General features: G+C 41.2%; 2 protein-coding genes and 1 long non-coding RNA gene across 3 annotated transcripts; all 3 read left to right on the top strand.

Annotated features, from left to right (window-relative positions):
- The first annotated feature begins 1,983 nt into the window (after window positions 1-1,983).
- LOC146503437 (vomeronasal type-2 receptor 26-like) lies at window positions 1,984-3,151 on the top strand. The gene is made up of 2 exons (XM_085130594.1): window positions 1,984-2,135; window positions 2,242-3,151. Exons 1-2 carry the CDS (start codon window positions 1,988-1,990, stop codon window positions 3,144-3,146), a joined length of 1,053 nt encoding a protein of 350 aa, XP_084986720.1. The 5' UTR covers window positions 1,984-1,987; the 3' UTR covers window positions 3,147-3,151.
- Window positions 3,152-9,098: 5,947 nt separating this feature from the next.
- LOC146503436 (uncharacterized) lies at window positions 9,099-9,742 on the top strand. The gene is made up of 2 exons (XR_014868670.1): window positions 9,099-9,149; window positions 9,339-9,742. It is a non-coding gene; the product is annotated as an uncharacterized LOC146503436 (long non-coding RNA).
- Window positions 9,743-13,461: 3,719 nt separating this feature from the next.
- Window positions 13,462-16,477, top strand: LOC146503435 (extracellular calcium-sensing receptor-like). The gene is made up of 7 exons (XM_085131168.1): window positions 13,462-13,722; window positions 13,830-14,119; window positions 14,251-14,546; window positions 14,673-14,881; window positions 15,021-15,242; window positions 15,347-15,470; window positions 15,573-16,477. Exons 1-7 carry the CDS (start codon window positions 13,462-13,464, stop codon window positions 16,475-16,477), a joined length of 2,307 nt encoding a protein of 768 aa, XP_084987294.1.
- Window positions 16,478-16,986: the final 509 nt, after the last annotated feature.

Below are 16,986 nucleotides of genomic sequence, written 5' to 3'. Positions count from 1 at the left end.
TTCACGTGCGATGGTCTTTGCCATAGAAGAGATCAATAACAGTACAGAACTACTACCTGGAATTAAGCTTGGATACCAGATCTATGATTCATGTGCATTAGTACCTGTTGCAATGCACGTGGCATTTCAGTTTTTGAATAGCCTAGACCCTACATTTTCAACTGGTAACAGCTGCTCTCACACTGGTATGGTGATGGCTGCTGTTGGGGACTCTGGATCTTCACCTTCCATCAGTATCTCACGTCTGATCAGTCCCTTTAACATTCCTCTTGTAAATAATTTGAATTTCTAGCAGATTTTTTACATTTAAGATATGCATGTTCATGATTTTTGATTCTATAGCTCTTTCAGAGGTACAATATTTTATTTTATTTATATATGTGTATATGTTTTTTTGTATTTATTAGGTGAGCTATTTTTCCACATGTGCATGCTTGTCTGACAAGCGGCAGTACCCAAATTTCTTCAGAACAATTCCCAGTGACCAGTTTCAAGCAGCTGCTCTAGCCAAGTTGATAAAACACTTTGGCTGGACTTGGATAGGTGCTGTTCGGTCAGATTCGGATTATGGAAATAATGGCATGGCTTCTTTTCTTGAAGCAGCTCAGAAAGAGGGGATCTGTGTGGAATACTCTTTATCTTTCTCTCGGATAAACCCACAGAGCAGGATCCAAAAAGTAGCAGATGTTATCCGCAGGTTTCTATATCATAACATGTGAATTACTGTATGTGTGGAAATTAGTGGAAGTAAATTATGTCATTATTTATGTCATGTTATAATGCAGTAAAAATAAATTTTAATGCATTATTTTTTATCTCAAGGTCTAAAGCTGTAGTTGTTGTGGCATTTGCATCTTTTGGAGACATGAAGGTTCTGTTGGAGGAGCTTTCACGTGAGCCTTTCCCACCTCGCCAGTGGATAGGCAGTGAGTCATGGGTAACCAACACAAAATTTACGAGGTACAGTTTCTGTGCTGGGGCCATTGGATTTGGTATTCCGAAGTCTGTAATCCCAGGTCTCAGAGACTTCCTGCTGAATCTCTCTTTCTCTGAAATCACTGCTTCATCGGTGCTCACTGAGTTTTGGGAGGATGCATTCAACTGTAGACTGAAAAAAAGTAAGAACGTTTTCTTGCTTACAGAAAAAACGTTTGGTGTTACAAAGGCTACTGCTGCTTCATAAACCAAGACACCCTCGTACTCTAAGTAATCAAGAAAGTTTTCTTGATTACAGAAAAACATCTAATTTGTCAGATTTATCAAAATAAAATGTATGAAATCTAGATCAAAGTTCAGTGGTGAAAAGATATGTTTATGTTTGTTCATTTTTCTGTAGGTGCTGCTACTGTAGACGAGAAAGTTTGTGATGGAAATGAAGACATACAGAATCTCCAAAGCCAATACACTGACACGTCTCAGCTCAGAATTACTAACATGGTGTACAAGGCTGTGTATGCAATAGCACATGCCATTCATAATGCAGTGTGTCATGGAAAAAATGTCACAACTCAGTGTGACAAACTAACCAAGTTAGAGCCCAAACAGGTAAGATTAAACAAAGGCCATTTTCCTTCATTATCTCTGATCTTACATGGATGAAGTGCGGTATTGTTATAAATTTTTTAAATTTTAAACATTTTTCTTTCTTTCCCCTCCCTTTCTGTCTTAACTCATCCTTTCAGGTTTTAACTGAATTGAAGAAAGTAAATTTTTCACAAAATGGTTATGATGTGTCTTTTAATACTAATGGGGATCCTGTGGCTATGTATGAGCTGGTAAACTGGCAAAAACACGAGAGTGGCATCACTGAGATAGTAACTGTAGGACTGTATGATGCGTCACTACCATTGGGCAAGGAGTTTAGAATTAACAGAAACATAACCTGGATGGAAAATAGCACAAACGTAAGTCTGTGGACAAGAATCTAAATATTTAAATTTTGGAGCATGGAATCCTTACACTTATATAGCAAACATTTAAATATATTATGGTTCCTTTATTTCGTTCACAGGTGCCAGTGTCAGTGTGCAGTGGCAGTTGTCCTCTAGGAACTCGGAGAGTACTGCAGAAAGGAAAACCCATCTGCTGTTATGACTGTATAGCATGTCCTGAAGGAGAGATCAGTAATATTACAGGTAAAATCTAATGTGTGTCCATGTATTTAAAATCGTTTTACACTGAAAAATACAATTTACAATGAATAAATTCCTAGCAGCCTCTCCTCTTTTTTTCTTTATTTAGATTCAGGTGATTGTTTACCCTGCCACAAAGAGTTCTGGCCTAATGCAAAGAGAGACACTTGTATCCCTAAACCCATAGAGTTTCTTTCCTTTCAAGACATCCTTGGAATCATCTTAGCTACATTCTCAATTCTAGGTGCCTTTCTTGCCATTATGACTGCGGCTACATTCTTTTATCACAGGACATCTCCAATTGTCCGAGCCAACAACTCTGAGCTGAGCTTCCTGCTGCTCACCTCTCTCACTCTGTGTTTCTTATGTTCAATAACTTTCATTGGAGCACCATCTGAGTGGTCCTGCATGCTACGTCACACTGCATTTGGGATCACCTTTGTACTCTGTATCTCCTGTGTACTTGGAAAAACTATAGTGGTTTTAATGGCTTTTAAAGCAACGCTTCCAGATAGTAATGTGATGAAATGGTTTGGTCCTCTACAGCAGAGAATGACTGTTATGTCTTTCACCTTTATTCAAGTTTTAATATGTACGATTTGGTTGGTAATGAGCCCTCCATTCCCAATAAAAAATCTAATCACGTACAAGGAGAAAATCATCCTGGAATGTGCATTAGGCTCTGCTGTTGGATTCTGGGTTGTGCTTGGTTATATAGGCCTACTTGCTTCCTTTTGCTTTGTTTTAGCTGTTTTAGCCCGCAAATTACCTGATAATTTCAATGAAGCCAAGCTTATCACCTTCAGCATGCTGATATTTTGTGCAGTGTGGATCACTTTTATCCCAGCATATGTCAGCTCTCCTGGAAAATTTACAGTGGTTGTGGAAATTTTTGCTATTCTGGCCTCCAGCTTTGGATTAATGCTGTGTATATTTGCCCCAAAGTGTTTTATCATATTGTTTAAACCTGAGAAGAACACCAAAAAATATTTAATGAGCAAAAATCAGTCATAATTTATCAGAGCTTTGGTACTATTACTCTTCCTACAGCATGCTGAAACTGTACGTATTCAGTGCACATAACAAAGATTTTCATTTTCTGATGTTATTTAAATAAAGGATTTCCATTATCCATTGTCTGCCAATTGTTGTTTAATGTACAAATACTTAATTTAAGTGAATAAATAAATATAAGTTTACATTTCTTAATAAAACCAGATTATTCTGAGGTAGTAGTTTGACACAGCTGCTGTTAATTATTCTATTTTACTACAAAGCAAGTTTAAAATTGCAGATGTCAGTTTAACCCTTTAAGACCTACCATAGAACCAAGTCTGCCAGAGCTTACTTTATATTTTTACATGCTGTAGTGCCATTTTTGGGAGCATTTCAAGTTGCTATACATCAATACAACTGTTATAGCCCAAATTTTAATAATATTTATGCATTAAATCCATAGTAACAACATAAATTGCAAAAAATTGCAATAAACTACAGAAAAATTGAAAATCGTTTTTGTTTTGTTTTTTTTACATATATTTCTAATCTAAGAAATTTAAGAGGTTTATCCTTCAAAACCTTAAATACAAAAAAGTTGCAAAAAATAGTTTACAACCACAGGAAATTTATTTTTGAGTGTCTTCCTAGTTTTATTTTTGAGATACACCAATTTTTATATACTGCAGAAAAAACGAAAAACAATCCTATAATGCAAATTTGCAAAGAAAACAGCATGTGCATCAAAATAAACTATTTAAATCAGTGCAATTTGAGTTCTAAGCATCCCAGAAACTATTCAGAAAAGCATAAAGTCAAACATGACTTTTAAAAACACCAGTATGGGCTTTTAAGGCCTACAAGTAAAAAACTACATTTTCCGCAAAAATGACGTCACTTCCGGTTTCGGGCAGGTAATGGCGGACATGCGATCATTCGCGCTGACATCTATTTCAATGTAGGAAGTGTTACGAACAGCTGATCGAATCAGAAAAGGTGTGTTTCTGGAATATTATGTTTTTGTTCCTGCAAGCGCTTTTTGTGCAATTTTTGCAAAGCTATATGTGGAAGGAAACCGTGACCTAGCACAAGCTGATGACATGAGATGTAAGTACAACTCCTCCGGTTTCATTTGCAAAAAGAATTATTGCGCTAGCTTACATGGTTCCAGTTCTGCAGGGATTTAAAAATAGTTAAGCAAAATAGAGCGTTGCCGCACCGACCGGCTAAAGGGTTAATGTCAACTGCGTGAGCTTGGTATTATAATTGTCTTATCCACCTATTTTTCACACTTTTAAACACATATTCATGCAGTGTTCTCCTCGGAAATATGTGTCACTGAAATTCATGCTGATGCTACTAGTCGACATATAAATGCAGTTAATCAAGCACAAATGATTGCACCTCCCCAAGCAGACCAATAACCTACCAAGTAAGCCAGCAGGCCAAGGTCGAAGTGCTCTACTCTGGTGATATGGTAGGTAGGTTCATCCCATTTAGCCCTAACTATAAGCTTTATCAAAAAGGAAACTTTAAAAGATTATCTGAAAGGTAGAGGGGTTGTCTGTCTTCTGAATCCAAACTGGAAGCTGTTTCCACAGAAATGGGCCCTGAAAGCTGAAGGTTCTGCCTCCGATTCTACTTTTAAATAACCTAGAAACTGCAAATAAGCCTGTAGTCCAAGTGCAAAGTGGTTTATATGGGTGTTATGGTACTATGAGGTCTCTAAGATAAGTAAAACCTGATTATTCAACATCTTGTATTTAATGAGATGGATTTAACCCTGGCGACCTGTCCAGGGTGTACCCCGCCTCTCGCCCTATGACAGCTGGGATAGGCTCCAGCACCCCTCGCGACCCTGAAAAGGATAAGCAGATGTGAATGGATGGATGGATGGATGGATTTAAATTTGATTTGGATTTAACAGGAAGCCAGTGTAGAGAAGCTAATATTTGATACTCTATTTCAATACATTTGTTGCAGCATTCTTGCTTAACCCTGGGGAACTCCATAGTTCATGTTAGGGTGAGTGGGCGGCCCAGGAGGTAGTAGCGAAGGGAGTCGACCGCCCACTGGATTGCCAGGCACTCCTTCTCCACAGTGCTATACCGTGACTCGTGGTCCGTCAGCTTCTGGCTACCTGCTGGGACAAAATGGCCCCCAGGCCTCTGCTCGAGGCGTCAGTCTGCAGACAAAAAGGGAGGGAGAAGTTAGGTGTGAACAGCAGTGGCTCTCCACAGAGAGCCCGTTTCACCTGCAAAAACGCCGCCTGGCACCGCTCCGTCCACTGGACCAGATCCGGGGAACCCTTGCGGGTGAGATCAGTTAGGGGGCTGGTCAAGTCCGCGAACCCTGGTACGAACCGCCAGTAATAGCCGGCCTGCCCCAGAAACTGTCTCACCTCTTTTTTCGTCTTGGGACGCGGGCAGGATGCAATTGCCGCCGTCTTATCCACTTGAGGTCGCACCTGCCCGCCCCCCAAGTGGTACCCCAAATACTGTACCTCCCTCCGTCCAACCGCACACATCTTCGGGTTGGCTGTGAGCCCCGCCTGCCTCAGGGACTCCAGCACCTTGGCCACACGCCGCACATGCTCCGCCCATGTGTAAATGATGACGTCGTCTAGATAGGCGGCAGCATAGGCAGCGTGGGGCTGCAGCACCCGGTCCATGAGGCGCTGAAAAGTGGCAGGGGCTCCAAACAAGCCGAACGGAAGCGTAATGAATTGGTACAACCCGTACTGAGTGGAGAAGGCCGTCTTTTCCTTGGACTCTGCAGACAAGGGAATTTGCCAGTAGCCCTTGGTTAAATCCAGTGTTGTGAAAAAGCGAGTGGTGCCCAACCGGTCCAGGAGCTCGTCGACCCGGGGCATGGGATAAGCATCAAAACGTGACACCTCATTCACTCTGCAATAATTGACACAGAACCGTATAGACCCATTCTTCTTCACCACAAGAACGATGGGGCTACACCAAGCACTGTGTGATTCTTCTATTACTCCCAACCCCAGCATTTCCTTCAATTCCCGGAAAACAATTTGCCTCTTATGTTCCGGCAGCCTGTAGGGCCGTGAACGCACCGTCACGCCAGGCTGCGTCTCAAAATGGTGCTCTATGAGAGAAGTACAGCCAGGCAAGGGGGAGAACACGTCGGCAAAGCGCTGTTGCAATGCAGCAACATCCGCCCTCTGGGCCTGTGTGAGATGGTCACTACAATGGAGGGAGGCGAGGATGTTAGATTTTGGCGCATCCGGCCCCAACTCATCTCTCTCTCATACCAGGCTCACCAGAGAAGCGGTCTCCGCCTCCCTCCAAGCTTTGAGGAGGTTGAGGTGGTAAATCTGTGTGGCTCCGCCCCTTTCCGACTGTACAACTTCATAATCAACGTCCCCCACTCGCCGTGTGACCACAAAGGGTCCTTGCCACTTGGCGAGTAACTTAGAACTGGAAGAAGGAAGTAACACAAGCACTTTGCCTGAGTTTCGCCCCTCTGTTGTACAGGCGTTGCTGCCGCTGCTGGGCCTGGAGCAAATTCCCCCGTGAGAGCCTCCCCAGTGTGTGCAGCTTTGCCCGCAGGTCCAGCACGTACTGAACTTCACTTTTCGCAGGGCTCGGACCTTCCTCCCAGTTTTCTTTAATCAGGTCGAGCACCCCCCGTGGCTTTCTGCCGTACAACAGCTCAAAGGGAGATAATCCTGTGGAGGCCTGGGGCACCTCCCGCACTGCGAACAACAGAGGGTCTAACCGCAAATGAACTTACGAATCATGGATTTTAAAGTCTTATTCAGCCTCTCTACCAGCCCGTCAGTCTGAGGGTGGTAGACGCTGGTCCGAATAGATTTAATACCCAGTAATTTGTTCAGTTCCCACAATGTGCGCGACATGAACGACGTGCCCTGGTCAGTCAGTATTTCTTTCGGAATACCGACTTGGGAGATGACCTGAAACAGTGCCTGCGCCACGCTCTTCGCTGAAATGGTGCGCAGCGGCACTGCTTCCGGGTATCGCGTTGCGTAGTCCACCAGGACCAGCACAAAGCAATAGCCGCATGCACTCCGGTGAAATGGCCCGATGAGATCCATGCCAATGCGCTCAAACGGGATCTCCATCAGTGGTAATGGGTACAACCGCCTGGAAAATCGTTTCCCGGAGGCTTTGTGGCACCAACAACTGTGTGCGGATCTCATTAGTGTGAGTGTCGCGGCTCAATCAATACAGCCGATCGTTCCGCAATTGGAAATGAGGGTAAGTCCGAGTAGCGTCAGGGCGCACCAACCATCAATATCCATCACTTGGTCATAGGCTGAGCGTATGGTGTTGTCCCGAGACTGCTCTAGTGGAAAATCTTCCGTGGGGTGTACAACAGGAGGCAGCTCCTCTCCCCCAGAGTCAGTGTCGGTCGCTCCCGTGTCGCCACTGAGCGCCGCGCAAACGTTACACAAATTTACAGACCGCGATTGCATCCCCGCATACTGCTCCAGTAAGCTGTGGAACCCCGGCCAATCCGTGCCCAAAATAAGGGGATGAGACAGGTGCAGGCTAACCGCCACCTTCACTCCATGCGTTTTGCCCCTGAATTTCAGCAGCAGCGACACTACCGGGTACTCGTGAACATCCCCGTGCACACATTTCACCTCCACCCACTTTGCTTCCAACAATGCCCCGGGGCAAACCAAACTTTGGTGAACCAAGATTTGCATACAGCCCGTGTCCACCAAAGCAAATACCCCCTTGACACCTTACCGGCACGCGGTACGTCCCTCCTGGACGGGGGGCGGGCTCTGGCGCACCGGCAACCCGGAACACCTGCCCCACCTCCATGAGCGGACAGTCTCGGCGCAAGTGCCCCGGGGACACATATTTCCGTGCAGCGGAAGGTACGGGTTCCTGGGGCTCCACCCCGCTGCCTGCTCGTTCCAACAGGGCCTCCGTCCCTCCACTGTGTCGCCGTCACCGGTGGCCTGGGCGGCGGAGTACGGCTGCCCCGCCGTCAGACCCGCCGGGGGGGGTGGCAGCGGACCCAACGAGCCGTCGCCTCCGGCAGGCCCGGGTCACAGCCGCATCCTCCAACTGCCGTGCCCATGCAAACAGCCGCTCCCCTCCCGTCATCCTGCTGGCCCGGAATCGGCAACGGTAATCCTCCGCGGAGAGGCCCAAATGGTCCAGCACCGCCCGGCACACATCCTTGAACACCCCCCGCGAGCCGGCGGACAAGCTCAGCAAGTGGCTGCCTGACGAGCTGCCATCGCCGCCATGTCCATCATCATTTGGCCCAAGATCTGCAGCGGTTGGGCGGGTGGCTGTGTGGGTGGCGGCGCCGCCGGGGGAGCAGGAGCAGCCGGCTGGGGACCGGACATCGAGCCAGGGTTTCGGCACCAGTGTAACGTTGGACCCGATAAACATACGCTGGAGCAAATATGATGACAGCGGAACTTTTTATTTGACACTGCGGTTTTTGTATTGTTCACTGGGACACAGACACTCCCGCTCTTTCTGCTGTCATGTCCGCTCTTCCTTTCCTCCGACTGTCACTGCCAACATATAAAGAGACACAATCACTGTCAGATCCCAGCACACCTGTTCACCCCGTCCCTGCGCCGCCCCGGGAGCTCACTGCGTCACCCCTCCTCTGCAGCTGGCTAGAGACCACACCCACGCCACAAGGTTCATGTGAGTATTTAATGTACGGGTCAGCTCTGCTGAATTTCTGAGTTTCTAGAGCAGACACAGAGCTCATGTCAAAACAGGCTTCAGGCGCCATTTTAGTGACTTTAACAATATTATAATTCGGTCTACCTGACATTACGTTATGTACGCAGCACGCAATTGAACCACATATTTTAGAGGCCAAAGGTTCAAATTAGTTGGGAGCAACTTCACTTACTCATAACATTGTTGTTGTTTTTTTTTGGAAAACAGTTCTGTATACCGATACTAAATTGTGTTAGTGTCAATGGCTAAAATTGCTAACCATTATTGTTAGTGTAACCGGTGTGATTCTGCATTGTGTCTGATAAAAAAGGTAAAAAAAAGAAAGAAAGACCTCCAAGTAAATAATTTGCCCACTCCAGCTCCTCTCCCACTGGGGAATTGTAGAAAAGGGCTGCATTTATTTTTACATTAAACATAAAGTATGCATTTACATGTAACATATTTGACAAAAGATAAAACAAAAACATCAACATGAAATCCAACATACCTGATAAAAAAGGTAAAAGAAAGAAAGACCTCCAAGTAAATAATTTGCCCACTCCAGCTCCTACGACCAAATACAAACAGTGGGGAAGAGGGTTAGCTCAACCCACCACAACTTCCAAGCTAGCAAGGAGTATATATTCATGCTAGCATTTATGGCGCCTAAAACACATGATACACACATACTACACACTTATAACATCTAACAAAAACAGGCTTAATAATGACAATAACTTAACTAAAATCACAATCAGAAACATCAGGGTGGCTAAATATGAATTATATGTGTGTTTTAAGGTGTTGGAAAGAAATGACACCCACCTCTCCCACAGGGGAATTGTAGAAAAGGGGAGAGGCAAAAGGGGTACACTGTATTTATAGGATTGCACCAAAGAAGAAGAAGAAAAGAATAAGGAGGGGCTCTAACTGATAATGAACATAACTACAGGCTTGGAGGTCCTAAAAGTCAGGTATAAAAGGAGCAGTTTGGGGGTTTAGAACACATTTTGTGTAATTATAATAATGTGATTTATGACCTTGTTACATTAGCACAACATTAACAGCAAGCTACAATGACGAGTAACAAAAACAAAACAGTAAAAACGTTTTAATGAAAATATTTGACCTTTTCCTACAGTCCCAGAATCCATCTGCGCATGCACATCCCAACGACTGACCCCCTCCGTCCGCTCCCGGGAGGTTGCCATAGTATGACGTGTTCTAACATCACTCACTCTCTCTCTCTCCCTGTCATTTGGCTCGAAACACAAATTGCTCAGTGATGAACAAGTACTCAGATCATTTACCTAAGCAGTGTGCTTTGTCAAAACTAAGTAAGTGTGTTGGTAATGAACAGTGTGTTCATTACATTGATATTCTGTTGTGCAATTGTTGTTTACTTGTATTTTATAATTTGACTTTATATACTGCTGGGTGGTTTGTAAAGTTTACAATACCTAGTATTATCATTATGCTATATTTTCTAATATATATAACAATCTCAAAGTAATGACTTGAAGTAGAAAATAGTAATGCTTTATTAAAATTGAAAACTAAAGTACAGTATTTGAATGTGTGTATTGTGTCTACTATTTGTTAACTCACCATATTCATAAACATCTTAATAATTGTTAAAAGATTTTGAATTTTATTAATATTCAACTGTGATAATTGTTTATGTTTAAGCCTTATTTGAATTGTGTAGTAATGCCTGTATATAGCGTGTCAGCAAATTCTTTAACTGGAACAAAGTGTCTGCTCAAGTTTAGACAACACCCACATGTATTGTTTTAACCCACTACAAGATCGTTAATCAACTTGTTCCTCTTCGTCTTGCAAGGCTGAATCCTGTGCAGCCTCGTATGCAATCAGCAGATAAGAAGTTGTTTTTTCCTAACTTGTACTCCACCCATGAGTGTTACGTGAGTAGGGCAGTATATAATAAACTCTGAGTGAATGCCTGGCGCGCTTTGCCTGCACGTTTCTGTAGTCGACGGAACGTGGTCAGGCAATCGTCCATGTACATGAATTAACTCTGGGCCCGTGATTCTTTGCTTTCCTGAGGTTTTTCTCCTTACAATAATAAATTCCATGTTCTATTACTACATTATTTGTGATCAATGGGTTTGCGGGGTTGGGGGGTAGGGTCTTTAGGCTTTGGCCCCTTTCCCTGCCACCAGTATATTTTTAAGCAAGTATTTCTATTGAATTGAAATGAATTGAATGGGCTGGAGACTGCTTGCTCAGTGTCTCAGACCTGGAGGAAAAAAAAGTCAAAATGAACTAATACTGAGTATGACATATCTATCATCCACCTGGCCCTCATTCAGAGTTTCTTTCTGACTTCTCTAATGGTAAGCTCTGTATCCAGGCTGACAAAAACCAAAAGTTCTGTTGAAACAAATAATCTTTTAATGTTTTCTTGAAAAAAAGTATGAATTATTTTGCAAATAGAATTTTAAGAATTAGTGAAAGATTTTTTTTTTTTTTAACAATCTCACAGGTTTATAATTATGTACAGCAAACAGATTTTCTTTGTGGTCTCCTGTAGGCCCACCAACACCAAAGTGTCTCTTCATTAATTACTTTTTCATTTACTATGTACTTACACATTGCATTTAATCATTACTTAGTATTGGTCCCTGGCTGACAGTTTGTTTTTTGTCCTGCCTTCCTCCCATCACAGATGTTTTCCCTTCCCTGAACATAGCTCTGTCAGTTTTCTTTCTAGTAAAAATGAGTTTTCACTCCCTGCTCTTTTAAATTGCTTGCTCATAGAGTGTTATTTTATTGTTGAGGTTTTCTTTTTTTATTGTAGAGTCTTTACCTTACTATATAAAGTGCCTTAAGGTAACTGCTGGTGCTATATGAATAAAATTGAATTGAATTGAATTAAGTTTGGTTTATTAGGTTATTAACACGGAAAACTGAAACAGGCAATTCTCCATTTAATACTCCCGATTCTTATTATCAAACATGTAATAACAAATGTGATTACACATAAACTACCAAATTTGGTAACAAGCTTTATCATTGGTGGGATTGTTGGAAAGCAACAATTCTAGTATAATTATTGCTTTGGTTATTCTGTTTCTTCTTCTTAATAATAATAATAATAATAATAATAATAATAATAATAATATCATTTGCCAGCTAGCCAGTCTCACACAGTTTGTTTTAGGCAGGCCATTCACACCTCAAAATAATCAGCTTGATCATGCGCTACATGATTCAATTCAGAACAACACAACCACAGCACAAAGTAGGGGACAAGTAGAAGTCGCATCCATACACAATGGACCCCAGTCCAACACAATGCAATACAGAGTCTGGGATGTAAGGAGGCTCCTGCACTGTTTGGGTAGCATTTACTCCCTATTGTTGTGATACAAACTCCAGTAATAAAATGGGGTTACTACTAGATTACTGTCACTAATTTGAAAAAAAAACTTCCAAATGCTATACAGACGTTATCATATTATAGCATATAGATTATCATATTGTTACCAAAATTACTCAAATAAAAATACCATAACTATACTATATAAAATATAAAATTTTTGCCTCATAGGCATTGTTATTTTACTTGTCATTCATGACCACTAATTATTATTTCACTAATTAAATTTCTTAAAATTTAAAAATCCATAGTTGATACTGCGCAAATAAATTGTAATTTTTTTTATTATTTTCTCCTTACTTAAAAATTAATACCCCACTATTATAATGTTAGTACTAATTTGTAATATAAAATCCAGCTGAAAATATTTTACAAGAAGAGAACACAGACATGGAAACACTGTAGGGGTTACACTCAAGACTTGATCAACCACCACTGGATAGGGGCACGCCCTCTTGAAGAAAACAAAAAAGAAAAAGAAAACAGCCTTTGTCAAAATACCTATATAAACCAGTGAAAACTCTCTTACACTCATATACAAACCACTGACATCAGGCAGGGATGGAGACAGCAGGTCTTATAATTGGTCTGATATTAGCGGTGTATTTTTTTCAGCTGAACTCAGTTATCGTGTTGGCTGTGTGCCTAGATTGTCTGAATTATAGGAATAGGTTTACAGCAGCTCATGCTGGTACACTGGTTTCATCTGTGAACTGTAAGCTCCAGGGTAGCACTCGTCTGCCAGCATTCTCAATGGAGGGAGATTTTATTATTGGGGGATCGTTCTCCCTTCATGCCTACATGGATACATTTTATAACAACTACTCTAGCATCCCGAAGCCTGTGAAATGCAAAGGGAGGTCAGTAACAGTGAGATATGTGTGATAACAACATGTTGGATTGTATAATGGGGGATTAAAGTTGACATGTATTGTGTTTAAAGGTGCTGAATTATCTCTGTATCGCGCAAAAACAAATGTAAAGCAATAATGCTGTATAATTTGCAATTTTTCATTTAATTTTAAGTTTTATTCTAGTTTTAAAAGCTTCACAAATTAAAGTGTGTTAAGCAACAGTTTCATAAGTGTCAACCCAGAAAACAAAAGATAAATTCCAGTAGATATCTGACAGCGGTTCAATCCTCAAAAATGTCCTTCATATGTAGCCTTGTAGCCTTAATTCTAACACTTGCTTGACTGTCTGCAGCATTGACACCCGTGGGCTGCACTTCTCACGTGCAATGATCTTTGCCATAGAAGAGATTAATAACAACACAGACCTGCTACCTGGAATCAAGCTTGGATACCAGATCTATGATTCATGTGCATTAGTGCCTGTTGCAGTGCATGTGGCATTTCAGTTTTTAAATAGCTTCGACCCTGTGTTTTCCACTGGTAACAATTGTTCTCAGTCTGGTATGGTGATGGCTGTTGTCGGGGACTCTGGGTCTACACCATCCATCAGCATTTCACGTCTCATAAGTCCCTTTAACATTCCTCAAGTATGTATTTTTTAAAAATTTTGCACATTTTAATGAAAATTTACATCTCCATAAAATTTGAATGCACATTTATTTAAAGAGTAGCACTGTTTTTTGTTTTGTTTTAGGTTAGCCACTTTGCCACATGTGCTTGCTTGTCTGACAAGCAGCAGTACCCAAATTTCTTCAGAACAATTCCCAGTGACCAGTTTCAAGCTGAATCACTAGCCAAGCTGGTAAAACACTTTGGCTGGAATTGGATAGGTGCTGTTCGGTCGGATTCGGATTATGGAAATAATGGCATGGCTTCTTTTCTCCAAGCAGCACAGAAAGAGGGGATCTGTGTGGAATACTCTGTATCTTTCTATCGGACAGACCCACAGAGCAGAATTCAGAGAGTAGCAGATGTTATCCGCAGGTTTCTATATCACAGATATAACATGTGGATTATTGTATGTGTGGAAATTAGGTTCCTTTTTTAAGTAATATTTCATGTCATATCATGAGACAGTCAAAAAATGTTTTTAATGCTTTATGTTGTATCTCAAGGTCTAAAGCTGTAGTTGTTGTGGCATTTGCATCTTTTGGAGACATGAAGATCCTGTTGGAGGAGCTTTCACGTGAGCCTTTCCCAACTCGCCAGTGGATAGGCAGTGAATCATGGGTAACCAACACAGAATTAACGAGGTACAGTTTCTGTGCTGGGGCCATTGGATTTGGTATTCCGAAGTCTGCAATTCCAGGTCTCAGAGAATTCCTGCTGAATCTCTCTTTCTCTGAAGTGGCTGCTTCGTCAGTGCTCACTGAGTTTTGGGAGGATGCATTCAACTGTAGACTGAAAAAAAGTAAGAAAGTTTTCTTGATTACAGAAAAACATCTAATTTGTCAGATTTATCAAAATAAAATGTATGAAATCCAGATCAAAGTTCAGTGGTGAAAAGATATGTTTATGTTTGTTCATTTTTCTGTAGGTGCTGCTACTGTAGACGAGAAAGTTTGTGATGGAAATGAAGACATACAGAATCTCCAAAGCCAATACACTGACACGTCTCAGCTCAGAATTACTAACATGGTGTACAAGGCTGTGTATGCAATAGCACATGCCATTCATAATGCAGTGTGTCATGGAAAAAATGTCACAACTCAGTGTGACAAACTAACCAAGTTAGAGCCCAAACAGGTAAGATTAAACGTATATGTTAATGTCATTGTCTTTTATTATTTCTGATCTCACATGGATGATGTGCAATATTACTAATAATTTCTAAAATATCAAACTTTTTTATTTCTTTTCTTTCTGTCTTAACTCATCCTTTCAGGTTTTAACTGAACTGAAGAAAGTAAATTTTTCCCAAAACGGTTATGATGTGTCTTTTAATGCTAATGGGGATCCTGTGGCTATCTATGAGCTGGTAAACTGGCAAAACCACGAGAGTGGCAACACTGAGATAGTAACTGTAGGACTGTATGATGCGTCACTACCAGTGGGCAAGGAGTTTAGAATTAACAGACACATAACCTGGATGGAAGATAGCACAAAAGTAATGAGTCAAGAATCTATATAATTAAATTCAATGAGTATGAAATCCTTATAGCTGTGCAGAAAATATTTACATCTATTACACTTCCTTTATGTCTTTGACAGGTGCCAGTGTCAGTGTGCACTGACAGTTGTCCTCCAGGAACTCGTAAAGTACTGCAGAAAGGAAAACCCATCTGCTGCTATGATTGTTTACTGTGTCCTGAGGGAGAGATTAATAATATTACAGGTAAAACTGAATGAGGATTATTATCAATATCTGTGAAATTGAATAAAATAGAAAAAAAAATCTCTCTTTTTCTTTTAAAAAAAATGTATTTCTTTTATTTAGATTCAGCTGACTGTTTACCCTGCCACAAAGAGTTCTGGCCTAACTCAAAAAGAGACACCTGTATCCCTAAGCCTGTAGAGTTTCTTTCATTTCAAGACATCCTAGGAATCATCCTGGCCACATTCTCAGTTCTGGGTGCCTTACTGGCCATTATCACCGCAGGTGTATTCTTTTATCACAGGACATCTCCAATTGTCCGAGCCAACAACTCTGAGCTGAGCTTCCTGCTGCTCACCTCTCTCACTCTGTGTTTTTTATGTTCATTAACTTTCATTGGAGCACCATCCGAGTGGTCCTGCATGCTGCGTCACACTGCATTTGGGATCACCTTTGTACTCTGTATCTCTTGTGTACTTGGGAAAACTATAGTGGTTTTAATGGCTTTTAAAGGGACACTTCCAGGTAGTAATGTGATAAAATGGTTTGGTCCTCCACAACAAAGAATGACTGTTATGTGTTTCACCTTTATTCAGATTTTAATATGTACTATTTGGTTGGTAGTGAGCCCTCCCTTTGCAATAAAAAATCTAACCACATACAAGGAGAAAATCATCCTGGAATGTGCATTAGGCTCTGCTGTTGGCTTCTGGGCTGTGCTCGGTTATATAGGCCTACTTGCTTCCTTTTGCTTTGTTTTAGCTGTTTTAGCCCGCAAATTACCTGATAATTTCAATGAAGCCAAGCTTATCACCTTCAGCATGCTGATATTTTGTGCAGTGTGGATCACTTTTATCCCAGCATATGTCAGCTCTCCTGGAAAATTTACAGTGGTTGTGGAAATTTTTGCTATTCTGGCCTCCAGCTTTGGATTAATGCTGTGTATATTTGCCCCAAAGTGTTTTATCATATTGTTGAAACCTGAGAAGAACACCAAAAAATATTTAATGAGCAAAAATCAGTCATAGTATACTAATAATTTAAAAATTGTTAATATTGCAATTGTGAATTGAAATTGTGCTTTTTGTACTTACATGCCAATAGTTAAATTGTTTATTATTCATATGTGTAACTCTTTAATATGTAAATGTTTTATTGTGATTTAAGCTCATAAATAAATGATGGTAATGGTGGTAATACATTTATTTATTTATAGACGCCTTTAAAGACCCTCAAGGTCCCCTTAATTAGTACAATAAAAACACAAGGTAAATGAAAAATAAAAAAACAAGTATGAAAGTATAAAAGCAAGTATAAAAGTAAACACAGTAAAAAATCGACTAAGATGGAATCATGATGTAGGGTATGCAGTTTTAAATAGATGAGTTTTAAGACGTGATTTAAGAGTGAAGAGAGCGTTTGTAGTCCGGAGATCTGATGGAAGTGCTTTCCAAAGTCTCGGGCCAGAACAACTAAAGGCTCTGAGTAGTCAAGAGAGCAGGTGGAACAGACAAAAGGGAAGCTGAAGAAGACTGCA

This window comes from Neolamprologus multifasciatus, chromosome 14 (assembly GCF_963576455.1).
Source record: "Neolamprologus multifasciatus chromosome 14, fNeoMul1.2, whole genome shotgun sequence".
Lineage (NCBI taxonomy): Eukaryota > Metazoa > Chordata > Actinopteri > Cichliformes > Cichlidae > Neolamprologus > Neolamprologus multifasciatus.
This window is presented reverse-complemented; position numbering and strand designations above follow the sequence as displayed.